Source organism: Polypterus senegalus, chromosome 12, assembly GCF_016835505.1.
Source record: "Polypterus senegalus isolate Bchr_013 chromosome 12, ASM1683550v1, whole genome shotgun sequence".
NCBI lineage: Eukaryota > Metazoa > Chordata > Cladistia > Polypteriformes > Polypteridae > Polypterus > Polypterus senegalus.
In genome coordinates, this window is record NC_053165.1 from 107,634,282 (window position 1) to 107,655,793 (window position 21,512).

Sequence of the window (21,512 nt, forward strand, 5' to 3'; positions counted from 1 at the left end):
TTCCTATCATTATATCATGAAATAGCGCCCCCACCACCATCTCAATGCAAAATGAAGCGATAACTTAATTCGTACTGCAAACGTTTAGTACATGCAATTTCTGCTACATATGTAAGACTGCTCTTTAAATACTTAGTGTAATAATAATTTTTGGGTGTTTTGTTTTTTGTTTGTGTCAAATGAAGCTTGCACTTATTGTTAGCACAAACGATTGTTAAAAAAATATGAAACTGGCGTAACATAATGCATACCTCAAGATTAAAATCGTATTATTTGTTTCAAATCTCAAAATAAACCGATTCAGAAAATCCCATAAAACACACGAATAATCAGCATTTACTGTCTCAGTGGGGATAATTTTATAGTTTTAAAGACGCGCATCTGAATCACTGGTGGTGATGAAGAGGCAGCCCTCGAGATGTCATGTGCGTATGCAGCGTCATACGAGTAAACACACATAATCCTCTATTACTTATGATCACAGCTCGACTCCCAACTGCTTATGTCGGAGACAGCAGACAACTTGTTGCCACATTCCGCGAACTATCAATTGGATAGGCAGTGAACCTTCTCATGCCTCTGTCCTTCGTGTGTGGTGCTGAAACAGTGTCTGGCAATTGTTTGTCGCTTATTCGCGATACGCCGAGAACAGCGGGCTTTCTCGCTTGAATTTGGGGTTTCATTGAGAACAGAAGAGCCGACAGTATTAGGTCTCCAAAGAAGAAAAATATCATAGGCATTTAGTTTGTAAATCATTTTACGAAAAGTTTAGTAAAATTCGCCAGGGGCGCCATGGCTTTTATGGTGAAATCTGTTGTTGGGGGTCAACTGAAGAATCTTACTGGGGGATTAGGAGGAGGTGAAGAAAAAACGGAAGGTGAAAAATCTGAAGCGGCTGCCCAGGGGATGACAAGGGAGGAGTTTGAGGAATACCAAAAGCAACTGGTAGAAGAAAAGTAAGTTGTTTCTAAAACTTTGTGTTTATAATACCCGAATCAAATTCCCTTTTGCAACCATCATTCCTGCATCGAATCAACTGATGCATCATAATAACTGTGTTTAACTGTCTTTAATTATCTATGGTATTTCAACGGGAAAGAATATTAAATATTTTACATACTGTATTTTATCTATGACCCGTCCACTTGTCATAATTCATGTTACATGCACTACCAAACAGCTGGGTTTCACGAGTTATTAAATTCCCCAAAGGTTTGGTCCTGCGACCTACATTCTGTCTAGGAGTTAAGGAAACATTTCATTTAAATCGAATGTTTGAAGGTGGAAGATCCTCTTGTAGTCTGTTTAAGGTTTAGTCTTTTACTAAAAATGGGTAAACGCATCCTTACCTACATATCGTGATTTCTTTGAAATGCTCATGGAAGCATTGCCTCATTGTAATTTTATTAGGACTGCTATGTAAAATCATTTTTCTGCTTTTTTAACAAGGTACGGGCATTTGCCATGTCCTAAAGCACAATGATGGTTTTCCTCGTACCGAATTGCAATTGCCCGGGACCAGCTTGTTTTGTCATTACTGTACAAAGACAGTGAGTTGGAAAAGAAAAAATAAATAAATAAACCAAAAATAATTAAATAAATCATAATATGCATTATGTGTTAACTGTCGCCATTACCATTTTTGTATAAACAATTTATAATCATTTTTCATTTCATCCAGAATAGCTTTTCCACCATTCCATGTTGATGTCTAAACGCACAAAGTTTGAAAAAAAAAATTGTCCTTTAAGATACTACAGATGTTTCCTTAGCTTTCCAATTAAACCAAAATCATCAAATTTCAAAGACAGTGCGAATAGTTATATTAGTTTTATTCATATGATTGCCAATGTGTGGCTGTTTTCATAAGTAAAACGCCATATTTATCACGTTTGTCACCAATATGATATCGAATTAAGTTTGCGGGTTTTAGAGTTAAGTACGCTAACCAGTCAACTGACTTAATGTTTGGTTAAGCAAGATTAGAAAAAAAAACTTTATTTCACACATACAATGTCTAAAACGTATAGATGACGAAAGCATTTTTTACGTTTAGCTACCAAATGCAATAAACAAATCCCTGTATAGCAATTGGCAACAAGAAGGAAATTACGGCAAACATATACCGTAACTGTTAACTTGTTAAGGAATGTACACTGATGTGCAAAACATATTCACGTAGCACGTATTCCACAAAGCACGGTATTTGCACATAATAATTCAGCAGGGTTCCTTATTATACTGCTTTATTTCTATATATTTGTAAGCGCTGAAGCGTTCAGGTACAAACAGAAACCACTACAATAATCTTGACGCCACATTAATGTGATGAGCATCACGGTCTCACAGAGTGTTTCTGTATATACGGCAACAATCTCGCCCTTGAGCAGGATCTGAGTGGACTCATTTTGTCCAAGGGAGTTTTCGCCGGGTATATTTTTTTAACGTATGCATTAGATTCATTGGTGACTCCAGTTTGAAAATGTATGAACGTGTACATTAGCGGACAGTGATGTTTATGTCAACGTTTTTCTTTTCCGTCTTTTACTCGAAACAGCAAAATAATATCATGTAACAGAGAAATGGGGACTCGGATTATAAATAAATGATAATATTTGTTTTATCCTTCTCAGACTCACATGATGAAAGAGTGCAGTACGGAGAACATTATGGCATTATGTGAATTAATATTTCTTGTAATCGCTAATCTATTCAGTTTGAAGATAACTAGAATTCATTTTTTCCATATTCACTTGTATGATTTTGAAAAGTTTATGGATTAAGTATCTTTTCAAATTATTTTTCCATTGACATAATGTCGAGTCATTTAACAAAACAGCCACTGAAACAAGAATAGAAATGTTAAAAGTATATGGGAATGTCAAAATAATGTTACAGGTTGCTGTGAATTAGTACATTAATTGAAAAAAAAAATCAAAAAGAAAAATATTTTAATTATATAAAAATCTAATCAGCTGTGATGGATGTGACTCTTATATAATGGTGCACTCTTGCCAGTTTGCCTCTGCATGTCCAGCAATAAGGCTCAGATGATATGTTCATTTGATGAGATGAAGGGTCTATATGTGCCAGTAGGAATTTGTCAGCCCAGACTGCCATGCTTTCTAATTTTCTCATTACTACTCTTGCATCTGTAAGCACAAGACACATACTGTAGATAAATGCTGTCAGAAAAAATGCACTGAACCATATTAAGGAAAGACTTATTCTAAATGTTTAGGCACATTAATGAGTGTCACACAAGTTGTCTTACTCTATTACTCTCTTAAAAAGAAAAGTGCTAAAGTGGTTCTCCAGAGCAAAGCCACAGTAGAAACATTTTCCTTCTCAAAAGAACCATGAACATGAAGATTCCAAATCGAACCTCCATTTACGTAGATATGTAATGGACTCTATAATTTATGATGAATAGATGATAACAGATTTGTGAAATATCAATGGATTTTAAGACACTGGATAGATACTTTTACACAGGCGAAGTTCTGGTGTTCTTGACCTGTCAGTATCCTGCTAAGCTGTCTACTATACATTAAAGATTTATGATTCATCCACAGATTAGGAACATTTTCAATGACCAAATGAATTGGATGAAGGAAACGATTCTTTGTAAAGCAATGGTTCTATGAGAATTTCAGAACCATTATTTTTATGTGAAGTTACCAGATTAAAATCAGTAGAAATGTGGCATGAAAAACAGAAACATTTACTCTTCCACTTAATAGTAAAACAGTTTTTATGGAAGGATTAAATAACATATTCAATTCATATTTCTGATGCCGTGGCATGTACAATGATATACTTACCCAAAACGATCAACACAGAAAATAAAGATTTCTGAAAATCTGAACATTTTCAGTGCTTACTCATCATTTATATTCATATTAAATGAACGTCCTTCGTTAAAATCTGAAAGCATCTCCTTCAGTGCTCTGCTTAGAATAACAGTAATATTGCTGGACTCCTCAACTTACATCTCATAAGGTATAAGTAAGTTTTGGACAACTATGACAACTTTTGATTGCTTTTATTTTAAACATATTTCAGTTAACTATATTAAACATTTACTTTATAGAGTCAGGATTACACTTTCTTATTAAAACAATGAAACAACTTATAGTCACCTTTTGAAAGATGTGGATCAAATGGCTTGCCAAGATGTCAGCTCAAGACAAGGATGGCACCAGCTTTTCTTTGTCTATTTTATTTGAATTTTAACTTTACTTATGCACTATTAGTGATGATAATACCTGACTTCCCCTTTATTTAAAGAATTGTACTGGTACATTTTCTTTCAAGCTCAAATACAGAAAGTAGGTTAATGTGTACCACACATTTGCTTTTCTCATTGTGTAGGTGCTCTGTTAATTCCTGACGACAAATATGGCTTCTAGATTAGTATTGTACATATGCATAAGGTTGCTCAAAAAAGTGTGACCCAACTAGCTAGGTTAATTAAAATGCAGCATAACACAATTACTTTCCCTGTTGTTTGTTAAAGTGAACCTGAAACAGTGTTTGACACTCTACATAAATGCTCCGCAGCATTTGCAAAAAAGAAAAAGATTTAGGAAAATCTCTCGTTTTAAAAAGTATCATGGATTCACATTTCACACACAGACTGTGTGACAATATTTACTGCAAATCAAGCTGTTTACCTTGTCTTTACTTATAAAATGTGACATTTTCACTCCTAAACTGTAGTTCTTTAATTAGAATTTTATATAGTGCTTATCTTTTACTATATCATTTTTATGTACTTTTTGAAGGTTGTTTTTTTTTCATACAGTTAAGTCAAATTTCCCCTGGGGACAAATAAAATTCTACTTAAAGAATCACAAAGACATTTCTGCTACTGAGTACTGTAAATGAATGAAGACTGTATCCCTGGAAATTTGATAGGTAAACATCTACACAAAAGTACTGAAAGTGACACAAGCCAATTTCACACCCTGGGACTCATTGTGTAATTATAAGAATGTTCAATAACTTGCCTGTTATTAAGCAAACTCCTGTCAATCACGAATAATCCACTGCATCCACTGAACAGTGTCATCTCCAGACAGAGGAGTAGCTTCAGTGACAGACTTTTGTCACCGTCCTGCTCCACTGACAGACTGAGGAGATCGTTCCTCCCCACACTATGCGACTCTTCAATTCCACCCGGGGGAGTAAATGCAAACATTATTTAAAGTTATTGTCTGCTTTTACATGCATTTTTATTACTATTTAATTTAATATTGTTTTATGTATCAGTATACTGCTGCTGGATTATGTGAATTTCCCCTTGGGATTAATAAAGTATCTATCTATCGATCTATCTATTTATCTGTTCATACAAAGAATATGTAAAGTACTCTGTCATATATATAAGAGAAGATGAGTAACATATCTAACATATAATACCAGGCGTCCTCATCAGAGAAAAATTATTAGACATACAGGAATTAAAAGCAATATATAGTAAATGAAAAAGTGGGGGGTAGGTGGGTGTAAGGGGGGTGGGATAATAAGGTGGGATTCAGAGGGTGTTGGCCATAAAATCGTCCGTAATATGTAGATTTCTTTTTTTTAAGCCTGCATATTCTGGGTTAAAAGTGTCTGCTGATGGTGTTTTCATTTGATAGCCATGATTCAGCCAGCCCTCTGGCACTTTATACTGTATATATAGAAACGATGTACAACTATATAATTCTTAGACCTAATTGTTTTGAGCCAGCTGGCCGGAATGTGTGAAATCTGTTTCCACTAACAAAATCTTTTACTAATGCAAGCTTTAAAGCATTATGCCATACTACTCAAAATGTTTTGTTCAAATGTTAGTATGACTTGCTTTTCTACAGACTTAGAAGTCTTTATTTAAGCAGATGCAGTGTAGCTAATGAAATAAGACAGACTAATTAATATACTTTGAAATACAAATTGAATAAGGTTATAGTTAGAAGCAATTTAGGACTTCAGGTGAACATACACAGATGCATATATTTTGCATCTGTAGGTTAATATTTAGGCTGCTCTGAAAAATACAAAAATGTGCTAATGCTAAGAAAGGGAAAACTCTACCTAAGCTTACTAAATGAAACATAAACAAAAGTTAAAAAAATACTTAAGGCCTACCTATTCACACCAAACAGCCACTATGTCTGGTCACTATTCAAGGAGTGGATGTAGTGGCTGTCCACTCATATACAAATACTTAGGGGTTTACATTAATGACAGGTTGGACTGGTCTCCGAACACAGAGGAACTATAGAAGACATTGTTTCTTTAATGTGGGAACTGACATCCTTCACATCTTCTATAACTCTGTGATGGCCAGTTCAATTTTCTATGCTATGGTGTGCTGGACTGATGATATCACTTCAAGAGAGGTCCACCAAATCAACTACATAATTAAAAGGGCAAGCTCAAGCTGAAAGTAGTAGTAAAAGAGAGATTTAAAACAAATCTGTGTGCCATTATGAACAATACTATACATCCTCTCCCTGAGACACTAACACTGAGGACTTTCAGCCTAAAAATTATTCAGTAGAAATTTGTCAAGAAACATGACTGGGGCTCATTTATACCAAAAGCAATACATCAGCAAAATGCCCCACCTGTGACTTCGACAGCCAAGTCAGAACTTTTCTTTCTTTTTAATTCTCTTGCTTTATTATCATTCTTCAGACCAAACTATATATATAGTGACAGAATGGGGGTGCTATCGCTCCCTTGAACCCCTGTCCATGACTCCAGACACCAGGTAAAAGTCCAATAAGTGACTTTATTAAATTGCCACAGTGCACAAAGCACCCTCTCCTCCACTATACTCTTACAAATCACAATTAACTACAATAATACACAATCCTCCGACTCCCAGATGCGTTGCCACCCTTCCACCCAGCTCAGCTCGCCGTCTGGGAGCTCCCATAGTCCTTTTATATTCCCTGACCCGGAAGTGTTCCCAATCCCCAGTCCATGTGATCTTGTATCACTTCCGGGTCAGGTAAAAAGTCCTTTTCTTTACCCGGGAAGCCCGTCGCTCTTCCTTTGATGAACTTCAGAGGGCACAAAGAAGTCTTCGGTCCTCCCTGCAGCTTCCTCTTGTGGCCCCTGTGGTATCCAGTTGGGTCTTGTATAAAAACTACATGTCCCATTACTCCCTGCTGGTCTTGGGGTACCTCCATTCTGCAGGAGGGCTCCATCTGGCCTGGGGTATTGGCGGGATGACAAGCCGGCCACATCTCACTATATATATATATATATATATATATATACACAGTATATATATATATATATATATATATATATATATATATATATATATATATATATATATATATATATATATATATATGGGAGTTTCCACGTGTCTGCGTGGGTTTCCTCCGGGTGCTCTATTTTCCTCCCACAGTCCAAAGACATGCAGGTTAGGTGCATTGGCAATTCTAAATTGTCCCTAGTGTGTGCTTGGTGTGTATGCCCTGCAGCAGTCTGGTGTCCTGCTCGGGGTTTGCTTCCTGCCTTGCGCCCTGTGTTGGCTGGGATTGGCTCCAGCAGACTCCCGTGACCCTGTAGTTAGGATATAGCGGGTTGGATAATGGATGGATGGATGGATTTTTCTCATAAATATACACTTTAAAATGGAAATGAGCATAACTTTTACTTACACCATCATATGTCTTTCAAATCTAAAATAATGAACTTGAAAATATACTGTACTCTATTCATAGTCCTTCATTCTATCACTGAGTCTTCAGCTGCAGAAGAAATCCCATACTCAGAAAAAGCTTTTCAGATACATCAACTTCTATGTAATGTCTGGGCTGAAATATTGCATTGTGTCTTTAAATTTATAGAATATGATCCATAAGAAAACTGACATTCACAAACAAATTCTAGAATTGCATGTAGATTTTGAAACACAAGTCAAAAAGATTTCCACTCACATTCATACTGAAGAGCTTTTGTTAAAAGAAACTGTTCTACTCAAAATAGTAACAAAAGTGCTTTTCATACTGAAAGCTTTTTAATGATTGATCTATGCAAAATGCTTTTATTTATTTTTTTACATTTATATTTACAGTATATACTGCAAACCATTATTCTTTCTTAACAGTTACATGTATTGTACAATATGTCGGTAGACTGTGTTTTATTTGACAGTCCTTTCCAGAGGCTGGCCTGTCAAATCATTTAGATTGAAATTTAAGAGAATGACATTTATTAGTTAACATCATTGACAAAGGTTGACATTAAAAGGCAGACAGCATGATATCTTAAGTTGCATAAATGTTGGTACAGTAAAATATTATGTTCTTGATCATTATTGAACCAATTTCAATTAGTTTTTAAGTGAATGAGATAATTTAATGAGCTAAGAACGTCAGTCTAAGCAAAAAAAATAACTAATGGAGATACAGTAATGTATAAAAGTAATACAAAAATACACTTATGCTTAAATAGTGTAGAAGAATTAATATTCAAACATATTTCTCTTTTTTAATTAAAAAATACCACACTAGTACTGGAACAACAGCCAGTAGGTGTGAACACATCTACAATAATACTTAAAAAAAAATGCACAGTCAAAAGGGTTTTGGGTTGTTACATGTACAAAAACATGGCATTCTACAATCCTCACTTAAAAGATTATGAAAAGAAAGCAGATAAGACTTATACAGCAGATGGACTGTATCGGTCTGCTGTTTGTACTGCACAGTATGTGATGCAATCTAACAAGAAGTAGTCTAGTTCAAGTATGCAACAGTCTTAGTGAAGCATTTCTTAATATCATATGAACACAGGAATTTCTGAAGCGGTGAACAAGAACATATGGACCTCTGTTCTGTGTCACATATTTCACAAGACATTTATTTATTTTGCTTAGCAAAGCTTTTGTCCAAAGCAACTTACAAACATAATTGCGTAACATCAGTCTAGGGACTTTTATGAACAAGTGTAGTAGGACAGGTTACAAAAGTTGTACATCGCAATTGAATAGCTATACAGCTAGCATAACAAAAAATAATTAATTAGTAATATGAGAGATAACCATGGAGTAAAAACACTCATTAACAATTTGAAAGATATTCACAGAACAGTAGGTTTGTTTAATCACCTTTTAAAAACATTGAGGGAGTCAGGAGTTCGGAAGGAGGTGGGCAGCTCTTTCCACCAACTAGGAGCTACACGTGAGGACAGCTTAGATTGAGATTCAATACAATGCATCACCAGACATTGTTCACTGGCAGACTTGAGTGGGTAGGTAACAGAATAGTACAACACCAATGTCTATATATACACAGGTGCCGACCCATTGACTACTCTGTATTTGAAGCATCAAGGATTTCAGCTTAATGCGTGCTGCTACAGGGAGCCAATGCAGTACCCTCAAGAGAGGTGTGACATTCACCCATCTTGGCTGGTTGAATGCCATACAGAACCACTGAATTTTGGACCATCTGTAGTGTCTTAATGGCAGGTGTGGGTCCTCCTGTTGGTAGTGTGTTTCAGTAATCCAGACATGACATGAGCAAAGCCTGGACCAGAAGTTGTGCTGCATACTCATTTGATAACATGTAATTTTGCGGATGTTATACAATGTGAATCTGCATGAATGAGACTGTGGAAACGTGTTCATAGAAAGATAGCTGCTCATCACTCACCACTCCAAGCTTGTGTGCTAACTTGACAGGTGTTAGTGACAATGAACATAACTGTACAGAGATGGGGAGTTAAGCAGACTGGCTGGTCGGTTTCACAAGAAGCTCGGCCTTTTCCAGGTTGTGCTGGAGCTGATGGTCCTTCATCCAGTCTAAAATATCAGTATGACATACAGATGCTCTAGCCAATAATGTGTTGTCCTCACTAGAGGATGACAGGTATAACTGTTTATTGTCAGCATAGCACTGAAATGAGAAACCATGGGATTGGATAATAGGGCCAAGAGCACTTAATTCATAAGTCTTTCATTGGAGTACTTTTACAAGCAATACTTCTATAGGAGTACAATTTCATATTGACTTTGTGCACAAAAAATATAACACAAGTCAGCACTGTTCAGGATCTAATGGAGTATTTCCACCTGTAGCTCTTCAAGCCAAATGATCTTTATGTATTACATTTCTTGGACATGGCACACAGTTAACAAAGTGAAATGTCCTTTGAATGACTGGAAAATAAAAGGGGGATGTATGTTTGTAATATTTACTTCATGCTACAAAAGAAAAAACAAAAAATATGTACCCTTCTGCAAGTATTTAAAGAGCTTAAGAATTTCTACTTCACAGAGATATTTCAATATACCAATCCTAAAGCCACTTTTCTTGAGTAGCATAGTGTTCCACAGATACTATACACTGTGTGCACAATTATTAGGCAAGTTGTATTTTTGAGGATTAATTTTAATATGGAACAAACACATTGCTATCAGTCAATCCAAAATGTTAATAAACCTGAAACCTGAATGTTTCACAACGGAAATGTGAGTGTGAACATCATCAGGGGAATACATATGTGCGCACAATTATTAGGCAACTATTAGTGTGCAGATTTATTATGCAACTAAAGGAAAAATGAAAATTTTCCAATCTCACTTGTTTATTTTCATCTGTTATAGTGAGAATAATAAACAAACACCTCATAATTTACAAATAAACATCTCTGACATTTCAAAAAAAATCAATCAATCAATCAATGACCAATATAGTCACCCTTCTTTCCAATAACGGTCATAAGCCTTTCCATTCATGGAGTCTGTCAGTTTCTTGATCTGTTGACGATCAGCTTTTTGTGGAGCAGTGACTACAGCCTCCCAGACACTCTTCAGAGAGGTGTATTGTTTTTCTCCCCCGTAAATCTAGCATTTAAGAAGTGCCCACAAGTTCTCGATAGGGTTTAGGTCAGATGAGGAAGGGGCCATGTCATTATTCCTTCATCTTTAAGGCCTTTACTGGCTGGCCACACAGTGGAGAACTTCGATGCAAGTGATGGAGCATTGGCCTGCATAAAAATCATGGTCTTTTTCCTGTATCACTGTTTGAAGAAAGTGTCTTGAAAAACTGGCAGTAGGTTTGGGAGTTGATTTTGAGTTCATCTTCAATGCAAAAGGTCCAACTAGCTCATCTTTAAAAATACCAGCTCATACCAGTACCCCACCTCCACGTTGGAGTGGAGCTCTGTGCCATTACTGATCCACAGGTCCATCCATCTGGTCCATCAAGAGTCACTCTCATCTCATCGGTCCATAAAACCTTTGAAAAAATCTGTCTTCAGATATTTCTTGGCCCAGTTTTGACGTTTCAACTTATGTTTCTTGTTCAGTGGTGGTTGGGTTTCAGCCCTCCTTACCTTGGCCATGTCTTTGAGCACTGAACACCTTGTACTTCTGGGCACTCCAGGTAGGTTGCAGCTCTGGAATATGAAAGTACTGGAGGATAATGGGTTCCTGGTAGCTTCACGTTTGATTCTTCTCAAATCTTTGGCAGCTAATTTGCGTCTTTTGTTCTCAACACGTTTCTTGCGACCCTGTTGACTATTTGCAACAAAATGTTTGATGGTTCTGTGATCACACACCAATATCTTAGCAATTCCAAAAGTGCTGCATCCCTCTGAAAGACTTTTACAATTTTTGACTTTTCAGAGTCAGTTAAATCTCTTTTTGGCCCATTTTGCCTGAGGAAAACTAGCTGCCTAATAATTCTGCACACCTTGATATAGGGTGTTGATCTCCTTAGGCCACACCCTCCCTCATTACACAAATACACATCACCTGACGTGCTTAAATCCAATAAGCATTCAAGTTAATACAGCTTGGAGTTGGAATATACGCATTAAAAATGATGATATGGTCAAAATACTCACTTGCCTAATAATTGTGCACAGAGTGTACAGTTCTTTGGGCCAAAGTCAAGAGTATTAGCCTTGTCATCATCCTCTTTGTGTCTTAAATTAGGTGATGTCTGTAAAGTGGCCACACATGTTTGAATTTTGTGTGCATTCCTTAGTGTGCCCTGGAATGTAATGACAACACATTCAGAGACGTTTCATTACTTGTGTCCTATGCTGCTAGGATGGGCTGCAACCCCAAAACCTGTAAAAACTAATCTGAAAAACACCAAGAACAAATTTTCGTTTGTCCTTTTTTTTAACAGTTGATGTACTGCAATATTCTTCTGCAGAACCATCGCCACCATATAAAGACATCAGTGAAATTGCATGTTGTCTTGACTTTGAGTACCTCAGTTCTCAGAGATCTAAACATCATAAAGCAAGCCATTATAAGAAAACTAAAACTGACACTCGTATTCACTGGAAAAAAGAGGCTTTTCAGAAATGTGTGGATTTCTTTAGGGATCAACACTTGCGAGAAAGAAAAGCCACACAACAAAACAATTTATGTTTATACCTTAATCCATGCTTTTAATATAAAACACCAACAATGTTTGCTTGTTCAGTGTAATAATCCCAGTTTTTACTTAACAGCAGTACATTTTAAAAGTAATTCACAAACATTTTCATTTAGAAAGGGTTTATGAAAAATAGGCATAGTGGTGGTCTTTTTTGAAGATTTGTTTTTAGATTCAAGTGCTATTTATGTACCGTACCTTACTGATAACAATTTGACATGTTAAATTCAGGAAACACAGAGGATTATTGGATCAAATCCTGAAATATAATCTAAAAGCAAGTTGATTGAAAGGTTTTGCTGTAAGAAGATTTGATAAATTCTGCTACTGTTATCACAATCTGAGTTTAAATGTATGTCTGGATAGAAACATACAATAAAGCAAAGTTAACAGAATATTTCATGTGCATGCCATTTTAAGTGTAGTCAGTTAGCCATCTGAAACCCGAAAAACCAAAAAGGAAGCATTTCTATCTTTTATTTGTTCAAACATATTGGTGGTTATGGTCTGTGTGTAATTTAGCCATAAGCAGCTGTAATATGACATATATTCATATTCTGAAAGAAAGGAAGAAATGTTCTCAAGCAGTTACCTTTTTGTGAACTTTCTATACTTTATAGTACTATATAGAGCTTAATATTGTGATGCAGCTCTAACAAAAAAAACAAACAAAAAAAAACTAATACTGGTGCCATCTAGTGGCACATATTTTCCCATGACTAGTCTAAAGAAGTAGTGCCTAGTGAAAAAGAATTTGTAGCCCCCTTGACTGCTTTTCATAATAGGGTGTAGAATCAGGTACATTAGTTGCAGTGAAGTAGTGAACTATAAGTTCCGCCAAACTTGTACAATTCCTGGGGCCTTAGGAAGGAATGCAGGGAAAAATCGTGTGCAGCTATAAATCATCATTTTTTCATTAGATTAATTTTTATATCCATATAAACACAAAAGTAAGCTGATGAAGGCAGTCAGATTGCGAAAAATAAGGTCAGTACACAATATAAGTAGTTTCAGTAAAGACTGACATGTCTAGACTCTACTTTGAAAGCTTGCCCCAAGATAATAACAACAAGATGATAATTTGTGGAAATGAAATGAATGACTTCTGTTTTTGAGGCAGTATGTGGCAGAATGCAATTTCACATCCCTACCATTACTGCGATTATATCTCATGTGCATATACATAACCACATTGTTCTAATGTTATGCTTTATTAATGTTTCCAACAGCTTGATGCAGAAAACAGAGAGTAACAGTATGTTTTACTCAGACAGGTAGTCAGACATCAAGCAGCACAGTGGTATGTGAGCGCTTCAGATCTGAATTCCACCCAAGGCGCTGCTTATGCAGAATGTGTGCCCAGTCTGTCATTTCCTATCCCAAATATGTGTTGGATTAATAATCAATTCTGTATTGCTTGAGGGTGGTACGGTGGCGCAGTGGCTAGTGCTGCTGCCTCATAGTTAGGAGACCCGGGTTCACTTCCCAGGTCCTCCCTGCATTGAGTTTGCATGTCATTTTTATATTTAAATTATTTTATATTTTATTCAGCATTTATTCGCTGAATTGTTTAAAATATTTGATTTCTCATATGTTCCTTTTCATATATTCTTCCAATATCTCTGTTGCTTCATATCATTCCTCAATATCCATTACAATGAACTGTATGAAGCTACTGTATGGTCAATATTCCTAAATTAATAACCATCAGTGTGGACTACTTATTAATACCACTATTCTTTTTTTCTGAAACCATCTTTAGCTCTCACTCTGGCATCTTCCATTGTCTAAAATGAGTGTTTAAAAGTAACATAATACTGTAGCATCCTTTGTAAAGCCTCCATTCTAACTAATGTGATGTTCAACTTATTTTCTCCTTTCCGTTTTCATTCTTTAAACATATATATTCATATTTTTTTCTTTTTTAGCATTGATCTGAATGCCACACATGTCTGGGACATAAGCCCCCAAATTATTAATTCGTACTAAAACAACTTTAAATTTAACATCTCCCTGGTTTAGTGGTTTACAAATATTATTTGTTGATGTTGTTCATCACCATTCCTTGTGACATTTTATATTATTTCAAGAATGGCCAAAGCAAGCATTCCTAATTGACATCAGCCTTGACATCACTAGGCTTTAATTTTACTCTTGCTGTCCTACATGATGCAGTCTGTTAAATAAGTTAAGAATGATTTTCTACCACATTCCGTAATCTCTATTGTTTACATTACATTTTATAATTTACTCAGTCATGAACTTTCTTAAAATCTTGCTTACAGTCGAACTAAATCATCAATATATAAGTAGCAGAGGCAATAAAGTCCCATGAGTTTCTCATTCTACTTGGAACAGTAAAAATGTTAAGAATAATACAAATCCTAAATATGCATTCTGCCTTCTTATTATGTACATTTTAGGTGACTTCATTGCACTGGTCCTGATGTGAAAATCTAATAAAAATTAAAAAACAAATTTTTTAAACCAACCTGATCCAAGTTTTGAATCATGATGGACCAGAACTTGTCCCTGCTGTTTCAAAGGCAAGGGTGAAATCAGTTGCGGTTGAGCACTTGTCCATCACAGACCACACTCACATGGAGTCAATTTAGGATCTCCAATTAGCTTCACACATTTAAGTCTTTAGGTTGTGAGAGAAAACCTAGAGTACCCTCAAAACTGCACAGACACTGGCCCAAGACTGTAAACCATTCTCCTCAAGCTGTGAAATAACAACATTAAGCACTTCTCCATTGTGAATTATATGACATAAATACTTTACAAAAATAATGAGCTAACTACAGTATGACCTATTTTGAATAAATTGCCTTTGTCTACTTTATTAGAGAGAATACTCTACTATCATGAAATGTATTTTTAGCTTCAAACTTTCAAGACCAAGAGTAAAATTTACATATGGGGAAAATATTTTTGGTGAAATTACCACCTTTCCAAAATTTAAAAAGATTTTTCAATAAAGGATAATTTTGAAGGCAAAGTGGAAAAAATAAACTGCTGAATTTGTGCAAAACACAAAGTAAACAAACCTGTGTATCACTGTTAACGCAGTATATGAAAAGCCTGTCCTAACCACATTGATAATCTCTATGTTTCTTTAGACTTTGCCCTGACAGACACAGAACATAATCCCAATGATTTAGAAAGAGAGGATTTTCTGTCTCCAATTCTTTTAATTTCAGTAAAACAGATATGGTTACATAGATTACGAGTTAAAAACAATGACAGTTGGTTAATCATTGATAATCATTCATTTCTCAGTACCATAATACTTTAAATCTAAATCAATGTTAAATCTGCAAAAGTTTAATACATTTACAATCACAATAAGATAAGAATTATGAAGGAAATGAAGATTGCTTACTACCACAATAATCAACAAGATTAAAAAAGAAAATAGAACTGCTTTACAGAAAATTTTACAATGCACAGACAAAGAGCTAAGGGTAGTAAGAAACTGAGCTGGGATGTGGACCAAAGAGAAGCAAATTACGAGGGTTTAATAAAATTAATCTTGAAACAGGATTTCTCTAATAGTTATACATCATACTCCAAAACAACATTTGTATATACTTCTGTAGTGTTTGTCCAAAATCCACCTCTTCCAAGGTATCAAGTAAATGGAAGTTGAAATGTTATGACCAACTAAATAATTTAGACAACAGATCCAATAATGTACCTTTAATTGTGCATGTCATTCCTTATATAAGTAATAATTCACCAGTTTATCATGACCAAAAATGAATTTAAAAGGGAGTATACATTCACTTAAACATTTTATTTTTGGAGCCTAGAGGTATTCATACTACTGAACAGTTAGTTTCTGTAACTTATCGAAGATGAACTTATCAGCCATTTTAGTATTGAACAAATAATATCTGAATTTTTTTTTTAATAAACCAGGAAAACTATCTTCAGTTTTTCAATAATTTTACATATGGAGCCCTGGGATTCAATGCATATACTTTATACGTACATTATTTGCAGTTTACAAAACAGCCTTATTTTTTATGCTGACAACTGAAAATAAGGTTTTGGATTCCTGTCCCACAGCAAATGCTCAGTTAATGTACATATTTATAGTAACTGCACTCCCCTATTATATCAGGGCTCAAGTGGTTCTCAAACACTGCTAAGTGTGAAATGATAAGATTAATAGTTATATTCTAGACTTTGTCAACTAACGTTACAGTCTTATTTTGTTAAGAAAACTTAGCATAAACTATTCAAGAGGTGTCCAGCATACATGTATGTATGTAACTCCCTCATATTATGCTGTTAAACATAACCTCAATTGACACACTCTCCGCAGGGTATTATATAAACTATCTTCCTGTATGCCTATCATTGCTGTGTAGCTCTGCATTTCATTATCAGTGCTTAATATTTTCAAATATTACCCCAAATCTGAATTCTATTTAGGTCCATCTGCATATTTGCTGATTTCATTAACTCAATTTCATCACCATGTTTAATAAAGTTTATCTGTGCTTATATCATTTACCTTAACTAAAAAGGAGTAGTAAAAGAACCTCACTTGTGACAGCTCTTAATCCAAAAAAAAATGTGCCCACTCTGCCCAAAGCTTGATTTCTTTGAATTCCTCACTTAACTACACAAGTCCAAGGGTGCAATATCTGCATTTTTTCCACTCACGCTGGCCCTGTTATATCTTTTTAGGAATGCAAATCGTAAAATTTGACTTCATCTAAACATTTACACACCTTTACTGCATTTCTATAGTGCATGTCTTACAATTGCTTCCACTATCATACAAATAATTTGAGTGATAAACATTTTTTGGACATTTCCACATATATCAACCCCAATTTGGCTGTCCTGACTTTTTTGGCATTTCAGACATGCATGGCAAGCTGAATTAACATTTAGAGATATCTAAAATAAAATTCAGATATCTTAAAATGCAGTTTAATGTTTTAAGCCCATTTCTAGATATCTCAATATCTGTCCCTTTACATTTTAAGATCTCTAATACATGTACTGCGCATGCATTTCTAGATATATTAAGATATCTCAGATTGTAATATTCTGCAATATTGAAATACATTTTAAGATATCTCAAATGGGGCAGAGGCACATTTTAAGATATTGTGAAGTAAATTTAAGATATCTAAAAATGTATTTCATATATGTCTTACATTTTTGATTTACTCATGTATGCTGAATTTATCTGAACATTTTATCGTTTATGGTTAGGGCCTTGCTTCTTACAGGGTTGTCCATTCACCTTTTGTTTTGATGTGCCTAAGTTGTTGTATAGAGTGTATTGTTAACACCTCCTATAAAATCTGAATTCTGCATAGGGATTCCTTCCAGGACTATGGAGTTATGACATGTGCAAGCAGCATCATCTTCTAGGCAAGCTATGGATGAGGGTTCCAAACCAATACTGGCATTATAAAATACTGCAGTAGTTAATAATGTGTTTAAAATATAAACTCTTTAAAAAAAAGTGCTAAAGTGATGCAATAAATGAAATAAATGAACCATCCACTTGAAGTTTCCTGAAAAAAGCCACATTTATTTAGGTCAGTAACAGGTTTCGTAAATAACCTGAATAGATGGTCACAGATTTGTAAAATACCAGTGGCCATTCTCGCTGAATACAATAATACTACGTTCATATGTTATTGATTGGCTTGATAGCCTGCTATACATTAAAGATTTCTGTTTTCTACACATATTAGGAGCCTTTTCAAAACCCCGAAACCAATCTCATATGCAAAGATCCCTTCCCAGAATGAAATAGTTCTCTGTCAAAAAGTGGTTCTATGAAGAAACACACAACCTAGTAAAGTGACATTAAAGAACCATTACTTTTAAGAGTGTAGGAATTACAGATATGAATAATTATAAATAACCCATCCATAACTCCCATTCCTCCAGCCTTTATTTACCATATTCGGAATAGTCCACGGACGGCACGGTGGCGCAGTGGTAGCGCTGCTGCCTCGCAGTTAGGAGACCCGGGTTCGCTTCTCAGGTCCTCCCTGCGTGGAGTTTGCATGTTCTCCCCGTGTATGCGTGGGTTTCCTCCGGCGCTCGGTTTCCTCCCACAATCCAAAGACATGCAGGTTAGGTGGATTGGCGATTCTAAATTGGCCCTAGTGTGTGCTTGGTGTGTGGGTGTGTTTGTGTGTGTCCTGCGGTGGGTTGGCACCCTGCCCAGGATTGGTTCCTGCCTTGTGCCCTGTGTTGGCTGGGATTGGCTCCAGCAGACCCCCGTGACCCTGTATTCGGATTCAGCGGGTTAGAAAATGGATGGATGGAATAGTCCACCTCCATATTTTTAAACACTTATTTTTACAGGCAGCAGGTACTTTGACTGCGTGGAGTTTGCATATTCTTCCCGTGTCTGCGTGGGTTTCCTCCGGGTACTCCTGTTTCCTCCCACAGTCCAAAGACATGCAGGTTAGGTGCATTGGCGATTCTAAATTGTGTGTGTGTGTGCGCCCCGCGGTAGGCTGGTACCCTTCCCGGGGTTTGTTTCCTACCTTGCGCCCTGTGTTGGATGGGATTGGCTCCAGCAGACCCCCGTGACCCTGTAGTTAGGATATAGCGGGTTGGTCAATGGATGGATGGAAAAATTAAATAAGTACCCTTTGTAACGTCTAATACGCACAACAATGTAATCTCCTAATTCCGTTCTTTTCACTTACTTTCTCTGGAACTCACTGCAACTATCAGGTGTGAAAAAATCCACCGAATACAGACATGACTTTTAATTTAAAATTGTGCTGTTTTGCTCTTTCAGAATGGAGCGGGATGCAAATTTTGCGCAGAAAAAAGCAGAGCGGGCTACAGTGCGCACCCACTTCAGAGAGAAGTACCGACTGCCGAAGGTGAGATTCTTTTGGTTCTATTTAACACGGAGTGGCGTTTGAGAAAAAAAATCTGGGATAATACTTCCCGTTTCCATAAGCATATTATCTAGCTTTTTTAAAATATTGTGCAAAGCCAGCAGAGTGCCTTGTAGCTGTACGGTTGTTTGTAATACGAACGGTGACTGAATAAAACTGAAACAGTTACGGTGTCCCTGAACACAGTACACATCCACAAGGACTACAAGCTACTGTGATGCAATGCTGGAGGAGTAGAAGTACAGGCAGAAATATTAACTAGCAAGCAAACATCTTACCGTCAACTATGGCGATGACGTCACCGAGTCCCACCACGCTCTGTGGCGCTGCAGGTGTGCTTGGGTCGCGCCAAAATGGTGGGCGTCAGCCGGCAGGTCCTAATAACTGTTCGGAGTTACAAACTAGGAAAAAATCGTAATGCGCATAAGATTCGAATAAAACATTCCAATTTGCCAGTATGCTCTGGTCATTTCACGAATTGCAAAACGGGGCGATCATATTACAGTCCGGACTAAGTGATACCCACGGTGCTGCAAGGAAAGTGCTAGGAGGTTCTGTTGCACCTGTCAGATATGACAAATAACAAATTGTCCAACTTTAGTAGTTGCTTCGACAAACTTAAAAAAGGACAGTATTGGAAGGTTAGACTTGTTTAAAAATTACGGATTAAAATATCACGTAATCTGGAATATAGAGAGTATCAAGAAAACAAAGTAGAACCTAAAGAAATATGTTCAAAGCAATGATAAAGAACTGGATAAATGAGCACATGTAATTTAAAAGGTTCCCAGAGAAACGCAAACGTTTGAGTTAGTTATGTAAATGTATGAAAGAGTATTGCAATAATAAAACATATGCGGAGTCTGTCCTGTTCTTAGTCAAGGTTTCGGAGACCTTAGACAAGAAAATAAGGCAAGAAACACATTATGGCCTGTGACATTCAAACTGACACAGGGAAGGCTTGATCATATCTATACTGAATCATTTAGCATGTTTTTTCCAACCCAAAGACAAGAGTTTTGTCTTATTTTCCAGTGACTCTTTACTGGCCAGGTATGAATGAGTGTGAATATGAATAGGAGTGTAAATCTGCAGTCTGATGGAATTTCACCTGTCCTACGTTTGCATCTAAGGCTGCAAGAACAGGCTGAGTCTCAGTCTTCCCATGACCCAGAGCTAAATCAAGTTGAGTAAACGAATGAATGTGCATGAATGTCTGTACTGTGTTGTTTGCTGAGGGAGACACAGCCTCAATTCTCTCATTTCAGGAGCAAATTAATTTTTTAATTAATCTTTTAAATCTGTCTGTTAGAAGCTGTGTAAAATTTTTTTTAGAGTATGAATTTATTTATACTTCAGTATTATCTGTTAATCATTTAATCATTCACCTGGATAGCTGCATAATTCTAAAATAGTATAAGCCTTAAGATTATGTTGTAAATTGCAAAGTAAAGCTGTTTATTTTTTAGAAGACAATGGATAAGCAAGTTTAAGGTTACCAGTTATGTTCTGGTTTCCCTGTCTTATTTGATCATATATTACAATTTAATCAACTCTGTCATAGATAGTTTTTTAAGGAACGGAAATGGATAATATTTGTAATGTATAATAAATAAATTGTGTGCCTATTTTTGTAAGTCTATATTGGAATGAGACTATAGCCTTACATGGACTTCTTTGACTCAAAATGTCTTTCATTTTCATTAAAAGTTTAATAAATCATCTGAATATTGATATCCCCCAGCAACACACTATATCGTTTAAATTTTAGTATTTGTCACTACTTATGTTTAGTTAATTTTGACAAATTTGTTCAGATAAATTTTTTACTTCATTAGTTTCTACCAACATTCTTAACTCTTGTATAACTGTAGTTTCTCATTGTTTTAGCTCTATTAAATTAAAAGGTAATCATTTGTAGAGCTAGTAATAAATAGAACGAGATATAAGCAGTAAAATAATAGTTTATTGCTTCTACGGTACACTCTTTCAGCAGTGCTAAAAAATATATTTCTTTGTGATACGTGCATCTCTTGCCTGTATTAATGTTGGATTTAGTATGTGTACTGCTTTTTATCTTCAGCGTTCTTAGGATGTACAGTACATGTTGCATGAACTGACTGTGCAAAGAACCATCATCCCAGTTTTAGCTGGCTTTCCCATGCATCTTTTGATCCCAGATTTCCTTGACACAAAGTAA

General features: G+C 35.9%; 1 protein-coding gene across 1 annotated transcript in view; it reads left to right on the forward strand.

The window, feature by feature from the left end:
- Positions 1 to 510: 510 nt before the first annotated feature.
- cplx3a (complexin 3a) overlaps positions 511 to 21,512 on the forward strand; it is a 32,573-nt gene continuing 11,571 nt past the window's right edge. Inside the window, exons 1-2 of the mRNA XM_039773182.1 lie at positions 511 to 956; positions 19,207 to 19,294. Of these exons, the coding sequence (XP_039629116.1) occupies positions 793 to 956; positions 19,207 to 19,294 (252 nt within the window). The 5' untranslated portion in view covers positions 511 to 792. The remainder of the gene's footprint in view (positions 957 to 19,206; positions 19,295 to 21,512) is intronic.